Source organism: Trichomonas vaginalis, chromosome III (genome assembly GCF_026262505.1).
Source record: "Trichomonas vaginalis G3 chromosome III, whole genome shotgun sequence".
NCBI lineage: Eukaryota > Parabasalia > Trichomonadida > Trichomonadidae > Trichomonas > Trichomonas vaginalis.
Genome location: NC_067205.1, coordinates 16,958,510 through 16,976,384, shown reverse-complemented (window position 1 = coordinate 16,976,384; position 17,875 = coordinate 16,958,510). Strand labels below are relative to the sequence as shown.

The following is a 17,875-nucleotide window of genomic DNA, read 5'->3' as shown; positions in this document are numbered from 1 at the left end:
ATACTGTTATATTGAAAATATGTAATAGTTATAGATTAAGATTTACATTAAAATAAATACATATAGATAAGAATTCGAAACAGGTGTTTGGTAATTCACATGTTTGCATGTGATAAGACCACAGTCTTTCATCGATGTGAGACTAAGACCGCTGTTCGTGACGAGAGAGTAGCGGAATGAAATACTAGTGTTCTGGACAACAACACCGCAGTGAAGGCTGTTGCACCCTGTGAAAACATTCTGGTCGATGCTCTTGACACAAAGAGGGATGTTGATGTACTTGAGAGATGTGCAGTATGCAAACGCTGAGTGACCAATGGTAGTGATAGAGTCATCTGGGATCATGATGCCAACAAGGCTCTTGCAGCCGTAGAATGCACTAGATGAGACACTCCGCACGTTCTGTGAGAAACAGAAGAACGTGATTGAAGATGCAGGTGGGAAGCAGATCAAGTTGCTCCTGTTCTTGTTGAACAGAGCACCGTTGTCGATGACGAAGAAGTCACTGTCTGGACATTCGATCTTGCTCAGAGAGACGCAGCCGTCGAAGATGTAGTTACCGATAGTTTGAAGCAAGCAGCGTGATGGAATTCTGAAGACCGTCATCTCGGAGCACCCTCGGAATGCATAGTTGCCGATGGATGTAGTTGAGATAGGAACATCAAATGATGTGATCTGTGTTGACTCGAAGCAGTTAGATTCGATGTTCTCGATAGTTTCTGGGATGCCAACAATATCACGAAGATGTATGCACTGACTGAATGAGTACTTGCTAAGATTGACCATTTGGCTTGGTGATGAAAATGTGACTTGTGTGATGATACTGTTAGAGAATGCGTATATACCAATGTATTTCAGTGTCGATGGAATGTTGACTCTTTCAAGAGATGCACAGTTGCTGAAGCAGTACATGTCGATGCTAGAAATATTTTCACTAAGTGTGAGTGTTCTCAGAGATGTGCATCCACTGAATGCATATGAGTCGATAGTGCAAGGACTGTTACATTGACTGAAGCTGACTGTGTCAAGAGATGTACAACCTTCAAAACATCGTGTTGATATCTTAGTTAGTTTGCTGCCGAAGAAGACTGACTTGATCTGGACACAGTGATAGAATGATTTCTCACCGAATGATGTAACTGAGTTAGGAATCTCAATTGATGATAGTTTAATGCAGCCGAAGAATGCATTGGACTCGATAGTTTTCAGTGTTGTGCCTGAGCGAAATTCAATCTTAGTTAGGTCTGTCATGTCTTTGAATGCGGATGCTCTGATAGTAGAAACTGTTTCTGGAATGATGTATGATGAACTCTTCTTAAGACACATGATTAAAACAATTTTGTCGAGATCGTAAAGAATTTGCTGATCATCAAGAGATAGTTTCGCATCACTCGGGAAAGAAATATTTACATTTGTTGGGAAACACGAACCTCCAAGATTTGTTATTGTCGAAGGCAATACAACTTCTTTCAGATTTGGACAATCGGAAAACGCATAATCTCCAATTAATGTAATATTATCAGGAATGATTATTTTCGTCAATTTCGTAAGACCAAAACATCTAAAAGGAATAAATGTCATTCTGGTACCTAAAGTTATATCTGTCAAACATTTACAAGAATAAAAACATCCGTCATATATTCCTGTCACAGAATCTGGAATTTTTAGTGTTTTCAAATCTGTATATGAAAAAGCCCATCCTTCTATTAGTTTAAGATTTGATGGGAATAATATTGTTTCAATACCTGAATTTATGAATGCACAATATCCGATCTTTGTTACTGTTTCTGGTATTTCAAATGATGTTCCATGATTTGCAGGATATTTGACCAACATTGTCTTCTCTTTGTTATACAAGATACCATCCATAACAGAAAATGTTGGATTCGATGGATTGCATGTGATTGCTTTTAAAGTTCTTGAAGTTACACAGTTTGCTGCAAAGTTATTAACATTTTTTGGTAAAAATATTGTTTCGATAATAGATCCTTGCATTGAATATTCTTCAATTTGTGTCAACATGGAATTATCAGTTATTGTCACTGTTTTAAAATTATTATTTAATTGAAAACAGCATATTTTCATCTCTTTAACATTATTTGGAATATTTATTGATCTAATATCACAATATCCAAAACAATACCTCGAAATTATTTCTAAGTTTGTAGGAAGTATTACATTTGATAAAGTACTACATCCATAAAATGCTTTGATTCCAATATTTGTTAAAAAGTTGCAGTTCGAAAAGTCAACAGATGATAGTTTTTTGCATTGTGTAAATGCACAATCGTTGATTGTTTTAAGTTTAGATCCTTCTGGAAACGTAATAGATGATAAAGTGTTTCGACTTCCTTGAAACGCATATTCCGCACAAACTTCCTCTTGTGAAACACCATATATAACTTCACAATCAACTTTAAGAACAAAGTTGGTTGCATCAATAACAGATAAAAGAATTTTGTCTCCATTTCCATATGTTTAATTGACAACCAAATTTTTATTTCTAAAGTCTTTTCAGGGGGGTTATACCGTGATATTAGCCTTGTACCGAAAAAAAGTGACGGGCAATGCCGTAAAATAATATTTTATTAAAAATTTTTGGTGGAGAATTGGAAAATTTTTGTTGGAAAATTGGAAAATTTTCCTAATCATTTGGACTATAACCTGGCATATTAGGGAGTTTTGTCAACAACTCAGTGCTGGGATCAAGATAGTTTGTAATCCAAAAGTAGAAACGTTCCTTGGTGTCTTGTTCTGGCTTCCTGCAAAATCTGTGATTTGCAGGATTCTTCTTAATATTGTCAGAAATTGCGCAAATCATGTCCATCGTCGTCAATTCTTCACCATTGATGTTAAAACGATTTCGATTACGGTAATTTCTTTTCTCTTGCAATTCTTTTTCTGCAGGAGTCAATTCACGAACATACTTATTATGTTTGAGAGCTTCTACAGAACAAGGGCAAAGACCGCAGGCGGCAGCAGCATTTTGAACCGTTCTTAATGATACTGATTCTTGCCATGCGCTAATAAATGAGTAGATACTGGCGTAGCGCATCATTGCAGCATTGCTGTTGAACTCTTGCTTCGGTGCCTTAATGTAATCTCTTAGATAATCCGTGAATTTGGACTTTAATCTTTTGGCAATGCCAACATCAAATACTTGTAAAATGTGTGTTGTATGTGCGGGAAGAACAATTAATTTGATGTTGGCACTTGCCAAAAGGAACAATGCCAGAGGATTCTCGCGGCTGGAGTGTCCATCACACACAATGAGAGTAGGCTTGTCACGTATATCTTCTGGCATTCTCTGGCGTTCAAAGTTAAGCCACTCGATGAAGAAAATGCAATACAATAAGAATACACTTCTGTTCACCCAGCCTTTTGGCGTAGAAGTAAACCAACAATGTTTTTCGCGCTGGAATACTTTCAGTTCTCTAGGTAGTTCTGCAATACATGGGAGAACAAAGAGAGGTGGGACAGATTTGCCTGTCATTGAGCATCCGCATAAAGCTGTAATGTGCGGAAAGTTTGGAATTCCTTTGGCGATCATATGCTCTATCTCCTCAGGTAATGCAACTTTCTTCTTCTTAAATTTGTTTATGAATGTTTCATCGATACTAAAAATCAACTCCTCTGGAGTACTTTCGATTGTTTCACGATGTTTATCGTAGAATTCTTCGATAATTCTTGGTTCACACGCCATGTATCTTGATTCTTCAATCTCTCGGAATGCCTTAAGCTTGCAATGCAATTGCTGTAAAATATGGTTAACATAAGGTCTCGATACATCATCACCACCAAGAGTATTGATAACTTCTTCTGCAAGAGTAGGACAATTAATCTCAAGAAGGAATCTGTAACCATAATCTCTTCTGAGCTCTTTCAACTTGAACGCCTCGTCAATAATGTCAGCTGCTTCTAGAGCTTCACCTTTGTAAGCAGAATCTTCGATAATTTCTTTTAAAGTGAGCTGATCACGCTCGCATAGGTATGGATCTGCACCGCCATGATTCCCTTTTTCCCAGTATAGACCTAATGCAGCTCTTTTAAGTGCAGTAGCAATGAGATTGGATGTTAAAGTTCCGAGATCTGGGTATTCTTCCTCCCATGCAAGCTTAGTTTGACTATATGTCATACCTTCGGCGCGACAATTGATGATAAACTTTTGTTGTCTACCAAGAAATTCGACTGTGAGAAATTCCATTTTTAATTTTAAACGAGCACTTGAGCCACGTTTTATCTGACTTCACCAGCCAAAAAGCCCCTGTACTAAGTGTCATGTTTTTGTTTATTTTAAAGTTTCTGCCATGTAATGGTTTACATTGCAAATTTTTTGAATACTTTACATCACCATAAAATGGCAGTACAAGGCTAGTTTATCGGTACAAGGCTCTTGAAATGACTTTATTTCTTTTCAATATTTTAACCTTAATTGTTTAGTCGGTGTCTTCGTCAATGATTTCGTCTAAATATACTTTCGCTTTAGCAACTTTGTTCAATGTCGAAATGATTGTCATTTTCTTAGAAACAAGTGATGGTTCAATGTGGAACTTAACTGAGAATCGCCATGTCTGTTTGTTATCGTTTTCGATCTTCAAATGGATGACTGTTTCGATAGGTCGCTTCGGACGGATATAAACTTTTAACATAATAGTGTAATTGGATTGATAAACATCTTCTGGGTGAATTGTCAGTTACTTAGAAATCCAGTCATTGCCATTAGTGTAATCAATAGAAATCTGGTAATCACTCGCTTTCAGTTCGTTTGTTTCACCTGCAAGAGGAAGATCAATAGTCTTACGAATGACTTGGTTCGCTTTACCATGAAGTTCTAGTGTAGAATTCTCTGAGTTCTGTGTAGTAATTCCAATAAGAGGGAAATTCCATGAGATCTGTGAACCTTTGCCTGTAGTAGTAACAATGATAGTGCCGTTGAATTGACCAAGTTTATTAGATGTGAATGTGAATGAAATATGTTGACTCTCACCATATTCTTGGAACTGGTATGAATGTCGTTGATCAATGTTGCTTCGAACATGCATGGGAAAGAGAATGGATTTGTGAAAACAACTGAACTAGAAACTGAATGGTTGATTGCACTCTCAACAATCATTGGTGACAATGCTTGCGGAGGCTTGCCGTAGCCAGAGACTTGGAAAAACCAGTTACCTGAATCTTTAGAATGGAATAAGATAATTCCTGTCTCTTTGACACTGATCTTACTAGACGTGTATTTGATTTGGATGTTCTTAATATCATGGGCATCAATTGTGAATGTTGGTTTAGAAACAACATGGAAAACATCTGCGTTGTCAACTTCGAATCGAAATGTAGATAATTTTTTGTATGGATTTTCAATTTGAATGAATGATGAACTAGATGAACCAATCATAGATTTGAATGGTGCTAAAACACATAGGTGTACTAACTAATGAGTGTTGTAACATGTTTCCTTCTGGAAATGTGACTGTTAATATTGGTAAAACTGCTTCGATCTTGGAATAGTTAGTATCCCTAAGTCGTGTACAGCGGCACTGCGCGCCTCCGTACACCACTTAGCGGTTTTGACACTTTACGAAACCAGTAACGTATATTTTACAACACAACCATAACACCAACTTAACCTTAAATATTTACAAAACTATCTGACACATAAACGACTTCACTAATGATTTCACTAACGACTTCACTAACGACTTCACTACCGTCCTCACTAAATAAAAAATAACCTTATTTTTATTTTTTTTAAATTTTTTATTTCATTACAAAGACATGTCCGACTACATTTACTATGACTCTTTCCCAGAACGTTTCCGTGAACTATTCAAAACTCAAGTAAAACTGAGAAACATGCATTTTAACAAAGACAGACCCATTGACGATGAAAGAAACCCTGAATATATTACAATCCCTTATGACGCAAAGTTCATTGCATACATTCCTTATGGTCGCAGAGGAACGAAAACTATTTCAACAATGACGAAAAATTATTTCTGGAGCGATGAAGAAAATTGCCTTATCTACATAAATGCATACTTAAATAAAGCTACATATTGTACAAAAGAAGGTTGGACTGGATTTGAGCTCTACATATACGACGACGATGGAAACAGACGTTGTGTATACCCATACGATAATATGTACCATTGTTTTCATCAAGCATTAAACGAATACATAGTCAGTAAGGGTCTCATTCCTGCTGAGTAGAAATGTTATATTTTTGTTCTGTCATTTATATAAAAATAAACGTTCTCGCTAAATAATAAAATAAACTTAAAAATAAACGTTGTCAGAGGTGAAAAAATAAATTTAGGTGAAGTGGTGAAATCTCACCTCTTTTTTCACCTCTTTTTTCACCTCATGAATTCATTGCTTTATAACTCTCTTCCTTGGTTTCTTTTTAGTTGCTTTCTTCACGTCTGTCTCCAACTTGACTGTCTTTCTTCTTCGTCCGTAATGATACCAATTACTTCCACCAGTCAATGGGTCAAATGGTCTTTCGTAAGGGTTTCCATACATTCCATAGGGACCATACGGAAGAACTACTGGTGGAGGAAGAGTTCCATCGACTCTATTTAAATGCATTGTTTCACCTTTCATCTGGTCATTAAAGTCTTTTGCGTGTTTTGCAAACTCATCGTCCTTTCCTAAAGCATTTTCTGACTCAGTCGCAACCAAATTGGATGCTTTATTTATGAGTCCTATTTTATTTAATCTTAACTTCTTTGCAACCCAGCCTCCAATCTTTCCTTTATTTGCATCTAATGTCTTCGAAACTCTTCCTCCACTCATTTTATTTACTGCGTCATAAGCTCCAAGTGCTTTTGCTCCAAATGCTAATGCTTTTGTTCCCATTGCGCCTAAAGCTGCCCAAGCTACCATTTACACCATATTAAAATCATCTCTCTTCAATATTATCTCATAAAAGTTCTCGTTACTGGAGAAAGTCAATGAAACATAAACATTCTCATTCATAAACTTCTTTCTTATCTCATCTATTCGCTTCAAAATGTCTGAACAATTGCTAACATCTTCTACAACAGTTATTTCATCATGACTGACCTTCAAGAACAAGCTCATTTAATATGCAATTAAAATCATCTCAATAATGAGTCCATCCTTTCCATCTTTAGGTAGCACAACATCTTTCATTGAAGAAGGTTCGACAAGTCTTATGTTAAACTTACTGACAAAGTTTGTTATACTATAATGCTTCGGTGGCGAATACATGTAGTTTGAAAGACATAATATAGATTCTTCAGCAAATTCACTTATACTGGATTTTATAACAATGTTCTCACGAGACCAAATACCACCAATTGACAATCTTGTAAGCAATCCTGCTGAACCTTCAACTGTAAACGTCGATGGTAACATTCCACGAAGGTCATCTATTGACATCTTTGAGTCACTGAATTTAAATATTTTCTTAAAGCAATCGTCATTATCTAACCATGCAATAGCTTTGAAGTTTTCATTCGAATATACATCTGCTTCATTAAATGTAAAACCTGACTTCTTTGCAGAGATGACTTTAAAATCTATTGAGTTTGTTTCAAAATTATATGCTATGCTAACTTCTGAAGGTAATGGATGTCCTTCCGCAGTCAGTTGTTCTCTCACTACCGTTTGAAGCTTTGTGTTAAAAACTTTCATGTCATCTCCTGTGTCTAGGTTCACATACACAGCAACAGGAAAACTATCTTGCTTCTTTGTTTCATCATTATACCTCAAAACATTAAAGTTCTTCAATAATATTGTTCTTCCTGCTGGAATACTTCGAACCTGTCTGATTTCAATAGCTTTCTCACCTCCTACATACTCTACCCAGTGCCTTGGATATTCATAAGTATACTGACTTTCTTGAATTTTGGTAGGTTTCATCATAACGTGTTCATAGTATATCTTTATACTCTTGTCAGTTAGACTCGGTGCTATGTTCTGAATATTTCTGACTTGCATTTTTAATGGAGATAAAATGAAGCATTTAATACATGACGTAGATGAAGACATGAATGAAACTACAGACAAACTTAACTCTTCTCTCATTCTTCCTTTCAGTAAGGACTATGAGTTCTGTTCAAATGGTGTGTATTTCTATTGTGGAAAGATGGGTTCAGGTAAGACATTTAACCTCATTCGTCATATACTCATAACAGAGCGTTTAAGTCAAGATTCATATTATGACCAAATCATTATATCAGCAACTTCAGACTCTATGGACTCAACAGCGAAAACATTTATGTCAAAAGTTCAAGCATCTGTCGTTAAAGTTCCAGATAGCGAACTCATTGAATTTCTTCAACGTTACGTTCGACGTAAGAGGAAATATTATGCCATCGTTGAATTTATACAGTCAGGAATGCAAAAGACTTCTGAGGAGATGGAAAGAATTATTGACAAACACCACTTACGTCAATACTCAGGAGTTTACGATATGAAACGACTTACAAACTACATTCTGTCAAAACTTTCAAAATACCCCTTCAAAAAGTATCCTTCAAATACTCTGCTCGTTTGCGACGACTTCGCCGGAAAAAGGTTTAGTGTCAAAGCCTGACTCACCATTAGCTAACATCATTACTAAAGTCAGACATTACCACTTAACTGTAGCAATACTTATGCAAACATGGCGTTTTCTTGCTTTAAACATAAAACGTCTCATAACTGACTTCGTTATCTTTCAAGGTTTCTCACGTTATGACATTGAACTCATTTGGAAACAGTCAGGTATAACATTACCTTTTGAAGAAATTTGGGAAGCATATAAGTCTCTCATCTCTCCTCGTTCATACCTTGAGATTCATATCATGACTAATACCATTAAAGTCAAAAATATTCCATGGGAACGACCAACATTGTTTTAAAGTTTAACCTTCAATTGACTGATGGTAAACAAATTCCATGCATCTCTGTCGCCATTTCTGTTAATATTTTTGCTGTCATTCATATCATCCACTTCTCCATCCGTTAGCTTTTGAGGATATGCGTTAGAATAGCTGTTCTTAAATGAAGGCTTTTCACCTTTGAGAGCATAAACTCTATAACTTTCTGCATACTTTATGTTTGAACCTCCCGAGCCATCATTGACATAAATTTTTATAGGCTTCCACCCTTTGTTCATATTCCTGCTTCTTCCCTTTGCTCTTTTGTTCAGTAGTTCTACATCTTTATACACAGCTCCTGTCTCGGTGAATTCAACAATATTTTCATTCGTTAGCTTTACATTCAAACCCTTGTCGAGTATATTGTTCATTTCATACATATAAAAGGTTTTTATTCTATATGAAATGAGAAGCAAATCCATCTTAGCTGGTGCCGTTAATGTTCCAATTGAACCAACATCAAATGTTGACTCACGAACGACAAACAATATTGTCATAAAGAACTATAGTTCAGAGTGTTTGAAAGAAAAAGAACCAGAACTGAAATCCGTGAATTTAAACTCAGCTTCAAACGCTAACGCTACATCAGATGTTAAGTTAGAGTATCCACCACTGGACCAAGTTCTTTCAAGAGAAGCCAACGACAACCCTTACACAAATGTTCAAACAAATCCTTCAGATAACGTAGACCATTACCTTCTTCAGTTATACCAAACAATTTTACTCAAAGACGATAAGAAGCTTTTGACAAATCTTATAAGCAAGAACCAAATAATTCTAACAAAGGAGGACCTTGAAAATGTTATATCACGAATAACAGGGAAACAATGTGTCATTGACTATCTCGACCCTGAAATCGAATGCTGTGGTCAAACGCCACCATTCATGAAAAATAGGTAACATCCGCATCATTGAAATACCAGGAACTACAGGAGTTGAGTTTAAGTATAAATATTCGAACGAGTATACAAAACTTTCAACAGAATATAAGCTTTGTTTGAAATATGTTTTAGTAAATTAAAGCAATTTGTAATATCTATCCAAAACTTCTTCAACAGTATCGAACTCATCTTCATAATGCAAACCTAATCTTATTGACTTGGTGCAGTTTTCACTAACACAATATAGCGCTTTGCGCTCGGCGCCTTTGACGCCTTTTTCTGTTCTCTTGACTGACATAACTAACTCATTTGTTTCATCAAACAGCAATAACCAAAGTTCATGACCTAATACATAACATTCATACTTTATATTTTTAGCTCTGAGTTCTCTTGTAAGCTGTTGCATTTAATATTTTCTAAAAAGTCAACTTCAACAGTCATTCGCACTGGTGCCTTCAGTTCTACAGGCTCTCCTTGAAAGTCAACAAGTCTGAATTGCATGTCTTTCAAATTATGAGGACTAATGCGAACCCATTTACCTAAATGAGTTACTATGACAGGAACGTTTGGAATGAACATTGAATTGACTGCATAACAGAAGGATTTATATTCTACTGAACCTTTACTATTAACTCCTGAAATACCTGTGACATTAGCTATTTTTGACTCAACGTATAAACAATTACCATAACATACGTATGGAACAGATTTCATCTCAATCGTTTTGTCAACACTTTTCAAAGGACATGTCATATGGTATGCTCCCAGAAGCAATTGAACTCTATGACTCATTCGTGTTATCTTAAACTCCTTCGCATAACTGAACTTCAAAACTCCTGCAATAAGTTTAACATTCATTAAGTTTTCTTCGTTCTCCTTGTTTATTGTAGTATTTATGAGCGCATTTAACACTCCAGCTAATGTTTCCATCTTATATTCTACATTATTGTGAAATCTTATTTCGTGCTTCTTTCCATCTATTTCAAGCTCCATGAAATCTGTTTCATCTGTTATAACGAATGAAGCGATAGTATTGAAGTCAACAACTCTGAAAGCAAGCGCTTCATTCTGAAGACCTAAGTTTGTTTGTAGCTTTACTGTCCCGTATTCGTTTGGGTCTGTACTTTGCAAATAGAACAACATTTTATTCTCATTAAAATATGAGTATTGCTGCATATGCGTATGAAGCTGACAGAGCTAAACGTTTATATTTTGGTCAATACTCTCTCACACTTACTGACAAATATATTGTTATTTCTGATGGAAATACCGAGAAATACATAACATGGAAGGACTATGAAAAGTTTGACCCTATTTTAACTCCATGCACTATGCCATTCATTGTAAATGGTGAAGTTGTCATGAAGAACGACACAACTGTTTATAGGTCTGTATATGAAGCGTTAGAATATATGTTGAATTATAATCCCGAAAGATTTGACCCAAGCACTACGTCATGTACAATGCCTTTTATTAAGGATGGTGAAATCGTAAGAGTTCCGAATTCAACGGTTTACACAAGCTGTTCAAAACAGTTTACAAAACATTTTAGCGAATATCTTTAATTCAGAAACTACAGAAATAAAATTACCATATATAACAGATGCTAAAGAAATTAAATCAAAAACGACAACATTATTTACGTCACTTAATGATTTAATGACTTATATCATTAATATTCCTGCACCAACTACAGCATTTGATCCAAACTCGACGGTTTGCAGTGTACCTTTCATAAAGTCGCAAACGGACTCTTTGAGCCTGAAGGTCTTTCAGACCGAAGCGACCAGGGCGAAGCCCATGACAGTTCATTAATTTTTTAAGGGATTCAACAGTTAATGAATCATTAAAGGCGTCATTAATGAAAATCATTGATTTTAATTCATTCACGAATACATATAATTCATTCATTAATGTTTCATATGCTTCTAAAGAAGGTGAGCCAAAAACTATCGATAAAGCGGTGTATGAAATAAAAGCATCAACGACGAAAATTGAATTCGTTAACTTTTGACGGTGATAGTTTCGTTAATGACATAACATCGGGGAAAACAATTTTAACGAAAGAATATTTAAAATCTCATGTTAGTGAGTTCGTTGAAATTGAAAAAGAAGGTGGAATTAAGTTCGATCCACTGAATTTCATTTTCAGCTTACGAATGCGGGTGTTAGTTTCGCTGAATGGACAACTATACAGAGTGAAATAAATGCAATATGGACGTTTTTGGGGTCAAAAGCGGGAATGGTGAGCTTGTAAATGCTGCAAAACATTAGGTGAAACAGGAAATTTTGTAGATGGTTTTAAAAGACTTGTTTCAAATGTTTTAACAAACACAAAGAAATTATTTAGATATACCATACATAACGGACGGATTTTCGACAAGGTAGCAAACAAACCCTCCGGTTATGGCTGCGTTGATGATGGTTAGAGATATAAAACCACGTAACGACGCGGAACGAAGAACATGAACAACAGAGCCCAACGGGGCTCAGAGCCACATAGTGGCGAGGATACTGGTCGGGTTATTCAAGACATTAAAAACGTGTATCCTGAAGTTATTGATTTATTTTAGAGGAGTTAATGATTCAATTTCAAAACATTCTATAACCCTCGATGAAGAGAATAAATTAACAGATTATATATTCGTCATTATTGCAGAATTAATGAAGAGAATAAATGAAAAAGGAATTGGTGATATCATTAATGTCAGCGATGTAATGATGAAAAGAAATTTTGACTCATTATTTACAAAACCGAAAACAGAATATAGTCTTTATGACGTAATTACCGAATTAATGAAAAAGATTAATGATAATAAGAGTTCTGGCGGAAGAGTTGAATTAGAAGTGAATGATGTTAATGAGAAATTAGCCGAAAAAGCAGATAAAAACCACGTTCATTATATAACTTCAGACGAACAGATTATAACGGACTACCATGGATATTTAACACGAAGTGATGAAGCGAAGACAAAAAATGTTAATGAAAGAAGATATAAATACATTCGTGCTAAAGGTTATGACATAAGCTGTACTGTACAGTATGACACAGGTAAAGCACCAGAAGCATTTAGTTATAACGATGAAATTTATGCCTCTACTTTCTCTGTTAATGGTGTATTAGTTGAACCAAGATTTATGTTAAGAGTTAAGGCAAAAATAACGTTTGAAGATGCTATTAAAAGTAAAGCTGACAAAGTTGAACTTGACGCAACGAACAAAGTTTTGAAATCTCATAAACACAACATCTCCGATATAAATGAACTTCAAACTTCTTTAGACAGTAAAGCTGACAAGAACCATACACATAAATCCTTCACTACTGTTAGAGCAGACGACATAATATTGAACTTTGACCTTGGTTCAAGTGCACCATTAGAAAATCCAAGTACAAGCGTAAAAGATACTCTTAACAGTTTAGATAACAGTTGCAGGAACATTGAAAGTCATGCCAGAAACTTTGAAGCACATGAACTACCAGCAATGTTAGATAAGAAAGCAGACAAGAACCATACACATAAATCCTTCACAACTGTTGCTATAGAAAGTATTGAAGGAACGGTTGAAGAAACTGGTGGGGAGGGCGGAGCCCGCCGCATGCATTATATTGTAAACCTCCTAACTTTCCACAAGGTTTAACATCGGATGACGACATAACGACGATGAGAAACATTAGATGTAAAGATGTTTATGTCATGAAGGATGAACATAATATTAAATTCACTGCTCAAGATTTATATGACAAGAAAGCAGACAAGAACCATACACATAAATCCTTCACTACTGTTAGAGCAGACGACATAATATTGAACTTTGACCTTGGTTCAAGTGCACCTTTAGAGAATCCGAGTACAAGCGTAAAAGATACTCTTAACAATTTAGATAAGAGTTGCAGGAATACCGAAGATCATGCCAGAAACTTTGAAGCATATGAACTACCAGCAATGTTAGACAAGAAAGCAGATAAAACTTATGTGGATGCAGAACTAACAAAGAAATTTTCGAAACCAGATACAATGACATTTACAACAGAAATTATAAATGGTGAACCAGCAACTCCATTTGAATTTGTTAGAGGTCTTCAACCAGATACTTTTGAATTTTTCTTGGATAATTCTATTGAACTAACATTACATTATAAAAGTGGAACAAATGCAACATTTCATCCGGGAGATACATTCCAAATGGTATTTAATGACATAAGTTCTTTAGAATATGTTTATAGAGTTATGAGCATATATGATTTAATATATCCTATAGGAGCTGTTTATACGTCTATGAATCCAATAAATCCAAACACTTTATTTGGTGGTAGATGGTATGAAATAGTTGACAGTTTTCCATTCTACACTAATACGCAGTCAATGAAGATGGGAGGTTCAAAGAAAATAGGTATTGAAAACCTTCCTTCACATATGCATAGGTTCAGTGGAAGAACATCTGTGGAAGGAAACCATTCACATTCAATAACAAAAAGAGGTTATACAAATCTTGCAGCGGGTTCGGATAGACAGGGAATGCATAGATATGATATCACAACTGACCCCAAAGATGTTAGCACAGGTATTTTCTGTGGAACTGCAGGAAATCATACACATGTTGTAGCTGGTATTACAGACCCAGCAGGTAATGGAAAAGATTATATGCCTCCTTATATAACAATGCACGCTTGGATACGAGTTGGTTAAAATCTTTAACTTTACATAAATGAGCTTGAAAGAAGTATTCGAACAACATCCATGGAGGTCATTTAAGAAGTTCAATGAAGCTGCAAAGAGTTCGGGATTTACTAACAGAGCTGAAGTGAAAAGGTTCTTTGACAAAAATGTTGTACATCAAACAAAAATAAATCCTTACGACTACTTTTTACCAATTTACTCCAACACTCCTGACGCATACCAATTTGACACTCTCATTCAAAGCAGAAAAGGAGGACATAAACCATTCCTCATCTTCATAAATGTTAACACTCGTAAAGCATATGCGTATATAATGAGAAATAAAGGAACTCATGAAGTGTTAAGAGTTTTACAAAAGTTTGTAGCAGAACATAGCCCAAGTATTTTAACATCAGACCAAGACGGTGCATACCTCAGCAACGAAATCACAGAATTTCTCATTAAGCATAACATAACTCACTACACTACTGAAGACCATAACCATAACATACTCGGCATCATAAACCGCTTCATAAGGACTCTCAGAGATTTAAATCAAGAGCGAGACTTTACCGAAGAAACAATGAAACATTTTCTCGAAGTATATAATTCCTCAACACATTCTACAACAGGACATACACCAAATTCAATGACACAACAACAAGAAGAAAAGTATATACAAAAGAAACGAAGCCAAACACAAAATATCAGAAATTCAACACAATTTACTCTCATTCCTGGTACAAAAGTTCGTGTAGTTCTTGACGACAAACCATTGACAAAGAAACGTTTAAGGTTAAGTCGAAATTATTATATCGTAGACTCTACGCAAGGTAATGGATATCTTATAAAAGCTGCTGACGACTCCATAGCATTTTACCCTCGACATAAATTAGTCGAAAGTAGTAATGGCAAACTTGCTGAAACCATTGACGAAGCAAAGCGAGGAGTGGTTATTGAAATACTTGACTATAACACAAACGATGACACTTATAAAGTAAGATATGAAGGAGGCGTTGAAGATGTTATACCATCTAAGAACTTGAGAGAATCTAAACCAACTCATCTGGGACCATTAGAGCGGGAGTACTGGAAAGATAAAAACATGCCAGAAAGAATAAGAAAATTCTTCTAAACTTTTTCGTTGGATGTAAATCAGACAAAAATATAATTTAGGTGAAGAGGTGAAATCTCACCTCTTTTTTCACCTCTTTTTTCACCTCTTGAATTTTCGTGAATTTTCACAAAAGACCAAAAATAAAGTTAGTTTTATTTTTATTTATTTTTTTTTTTGTATGTAAGAACAGAAATGTCAATCGAAGCAAAAACATTCACGAACAAATCTAATGGTGAAACATTCACAAAAGGCACTTATAACGGTATTGAAGTCTTACGTAGAGACAAGGATGGTTACATTAATGCAACAAAGATGGCGAGAGAAGCAGGAAAGTTAAACCATTTAAACAGATTTCTCAATAGTGCTAAAATGCAGGAAATTCTTGAGTTTTGGTTGAAAGAATACGGTCGAGCCAAAAGTGGCTCACCTCAAAACAAGCATTTTATGAGCTTACTAAGGGCGTTATGAATGAATTCAAAGGTATTTACATACATGCTGACCTCGTTCATTTTGTTGCTGAATGGTGCTCTGTAAAGTATGCATTTTATGTCAAAGATATTATGGACTCCATAGACAAGAAAGTTCATGAGAAGTTAGATGAAGAAGAACTCGAAGATACAGTGGAGAATGCTAAACCTTTGTTCGAAGAAGAAGTTGGAAAAATGTGTGAAAAACAATTAGAACATGAACGTGAGATATATTATGGTTATAGAGATTCTCCATACGAACTAGACCAATGGGAACAAGAAGATTTAAAGAGAGAATTTAGAGAATATGAACTCGCTAAGATAGCATTTGAAGCTGCAGAAAAGAAGTTAAAAGTTTGGGGTCGTTTTGTACAAAAATATTGTGAGTAAATGAACCATTTATTTTTATTGAATTCAGTAAAAATATATTTAGGTGAAGAGGTGAGATGTCACCCGTTTTCTCACCTGTTTTCTCACCCCAGTTTTTCACAAGCGTTTTATACATGAATTGTACGATGTATATTTGAAATCCTAAACAATTTCGTAGCTTCTATTTCTTCTGTCAGTATGTCAAAAGTTTTAACAATGCCGAAAGTTTCTTTATATTTCTTCTTGACGTCAGATAGAAGGAAATCTCAGCAGTTGGATAGTTTTTGTTCAGAAATGCTAACATGTCCATTTTATTTTCTGCTGGCTTTTCTGCTTCTTTCTTTAAGTCTGCATAGTCGTTTCGCATTCTTTCTATCTCTTTGACGGAGTAGTTATATTTCCTAATTGCTGCTTTACATTTAGAACATTGCGGATTCATTTTTGCGTTATATTCTGAAACCTTACCTGCTAAAACAACTAAGGCGTCAATGGTTTTCTTTAACTCAAAAGCAGTTGGTCTTATCTGTTCGTTCCATATTTTACCTCTTCTATCTTTATCTCTTATCTGCCATACACATTCAGCAACTAACGAAACAAAGTTATCGTAGGTCTTAAACTCCCCGGATTTATATATGTCAGAAACATTCTTATATACCATGTCGCAATCTTTGTCCATAACCTTATGGTTGCAATGAAATCCTAGAAACTCATAGTTTACCTTTCGAATGAACTTCTTTATTTCTACTGAGTCAGTTGGTTTCACTTCTATTTCATCGAATTCAGGAATAGTTAGTTTTTGATGCTGAATTTCAGGTAGTTTAGGTAAATGGTCAATAATGTCCTGCATTTCATAAAGATACTGTTCATTTGTTTCATCTTTCGCACTACAGTCTAAATTACTTGTTAAAAGTTCTTGCTTTATCTTCTGGATTTTTGTTTCGAAAGTATATGAAGAAGGAATGAAGCTTTTCATCTCTACTAACATAGATGTTGGATTCATGACTAACGAGTTTGGTGAAGTTGTTGTGGACAGAGTCCCGCCGTTCGCGGCTTGAATTGTTGTTGTGCCGATTGTTGAAATCATATCTTTACATACAAAATAAAAAAATAAATAAAAATAAAACTAACGTTATTTTTCTATCTTAAGGAAATTCATGAAAATTCAAGACCCTTTGGGTCTCGCCGCCGCTAGCGGCTGAGGTGAGAAATTAGGTGAAAAAGAGGTGACATCTCACCTCTTCACCTATAATATATTTTTGGTCATTTACACTCATTTACGAAGAAGTTATGACAAAGCATTTACGAAGAAGTTATGACAAAGCATTACGAAGAAGTTATGACAAAGTCACGAGGGTGAAAAAAAGGTGAGAAAACAGGTGACATCTCACCTCTTCAGCCTAAATTATATTTTAGGTCAAAGCTTCCACGAAGAAAAAGATTCCTCATTCGCTAAGGATTCCAAAAATGAAAAAATCATTGATTTCGGCTGAGAAAAAAC

General features: G+C 35.3%; 10 protein-coding genes and 2 pseudogenes across 12 annotated transcripts, besides 1 other annotated feature; 4 read left to right on the top strand and 8 right to left on the bottom strand.

Moving 5' to 3' along the window:
- Nucleotides 1-25: 25 nt before the first annotated feature.
- TVAGG3_0716400 (regulation of response to stimulus) lies at nucleotides 26-2,022 on the bottom strand (the record flags this gene model as incomplete). The annotated part of the gene is made up of 1 exon (XM_001316647.1): nucleotides 43-2,022. One exon carries the CDS (start codon nucleotides 2,020-2,022, stop codon nucleotides 43-45), a length of 1,980 nt encoding a protein of 659 aa, XP_001316682.1.
- A 622-nt stretch (nucleotides 2,023-2,644) lies between these two features.
- TVAGG3_0716390 (DDE endonuclease family) lies at nucleotides 2,645-3,304 on the bottom strand (the record flags this gene model as incomplete). Its single annotated transcript, XM_001316648.1, has 1 exon — nucleotides 2,645-3,304. The coding sequence occupies one exon, from the start codon at nucleotides 3,302-3,304 to the stop codon at nucleotides 2,645-2,647; it is 660 nt and encodes a 219-aa protein (XP_001316683.1).
- A 502-nt stretch (nucleotides 3,305-3,806) lies between these two features.
- TVAGG3_0716380 (uncharacterized protein) lies at nucleotides 3,807-4,204 on the bottom strand (the record flags this gene model as incomplete). Its single annotated transcript, XM_051243970.1, has 1 exon — nucleotides 3,807-4,204. A coding segment is annotated over one exon (398 nt), but the record flags the coding sequence as incomplete, so codon positions are not given.
- A 232-nt stretch (nucleotides 4,205-4,436) lies between these two features.
- TVAGG3_0716370 (carboxy-lyase) lies at nucleotides 4,437-4,649 on the bottom strand (the record flags this gene model as incomplete). The annotated part of the gene is made up of 1 exon (XM_001316649.1): nucleotides 4,437-4,649. One exon carries the CDS (start codon nucleotides 4,647-4,649, stop codon nucleotides 4,437-4,439), a length of 213 nt encoding a protein of 70 aa, XP_001316684.1.
- A 45-nt stretch (nucleotides 4,650-4,694) lies between these two features.
- Nucleotides 4,695-5,042, bottom strand: TVAGG3_0716360 (cilia- and flagella-associated protein 47 family; the record flags this gene model as incomplete). Its single annotated transcript, XM_001316650.1, has 1 exon — nucleotides 4,695-5,042. The coding sequence occupies one exon, from the start codon at nucleotides 5,040-5,042 to the stop codon at nucleotides 4,695-4,697; it is 348 nt and encodes a 115-aa protein (XP_001316685.1).
- Nucleotides 5,043-5,503: 461 nt separating this feature from the next.
- Nucleotides 5,504-17,875: part of a mobile genetic element that runs on past the window's edge.
- On the top strand, nucleotides 5,773-6,207 carry TVAGG3_0716350 (uncharacterized protein; the record flags this gene model as incomplete). Its single annotated transcript, XM_001316651.1, has 1 exon — nucleotides 5,773-6,207. The coding sequence occupies one exon, from the start codon at nucleotides 5,773-5,775 to the stop codon at nucleotides 6,205-6,207; it is 435 nt and encodes a 144-aa protein (XP_001316686.1).
- On the bottom strand, nucleotides 6,431-6,882 carry TVAGG3_0716340 (protein of unknown function, DUF4107 family; the record flags this gene model as incomplete). Its single annotated transcript, XM_051243969.1, has 1 exon — nucleotides 6,431-6,882. A coding segment is annotated over one exon (452 nt), but the record flags the coding sequence as incomplete, so codon positions are not given.
- On the bottom strand, nucleotides 7,081-7,962 carry TVAGG3_0716330 (uncharacterized protein; the record flags this gene model as incomplete). Its single annotated transcript, XM_051243968.1, has 1 exon — nucleotides 7,081-7,962. The coding sequence occupies one exon, from the start codon at nucleotides 7,960-7,962 to the stop codon at nucleotides 7,081-7,083; it is 882 nt and encodes a 293-aa protein (XP_051090555.1).
- On the bottom strand, nucleotides 10,133-10,759 carry TVAGG3_0716320 (uncharacterized protein; the record flags this gene model as incomplete). The annotated part of the gene is made up of 1 exon (XM_051243967.1): nucleotides 10,133-10,759. The coding sequence occupies one exon, from the start codon at nucleotides 10,757-10,759 to the stop codon at nucleotides 10,133-10,135; it is 627 nt and encodes a 208-aa protein (XP_051090554.1).
- Nucleotides 12,563-13,835, top strand: TVAGG3_0716310 (annotated as a pseudogene). The gene has a single exon. A coding segment is annotated over exon 1 (1,273 nt).
- TVAGG3_0716300 (integrase core domain containing protein family) lies at nucleotides 14,759-15,559 on the top strand (the record flags this gene model as incomplete). The annotated part of the gene is made up of 1 exon (XM_051243966.1): nucleotides 14,759-15,559. The coding sequence occupies one exon, from the start codon at nucleotides 14,759-14,761 to the stop codon at nucleotides 15,557-15,559; it is 801 nt and encodes a 266-aa protein (XP_051090553.1).
- Nucleotides 15,734-16,340, top strand: TVAGG3_0716290 (annotated as a pseudogene). The gene has a single exon. A coding segment is annotated over exon 1 (607 nt).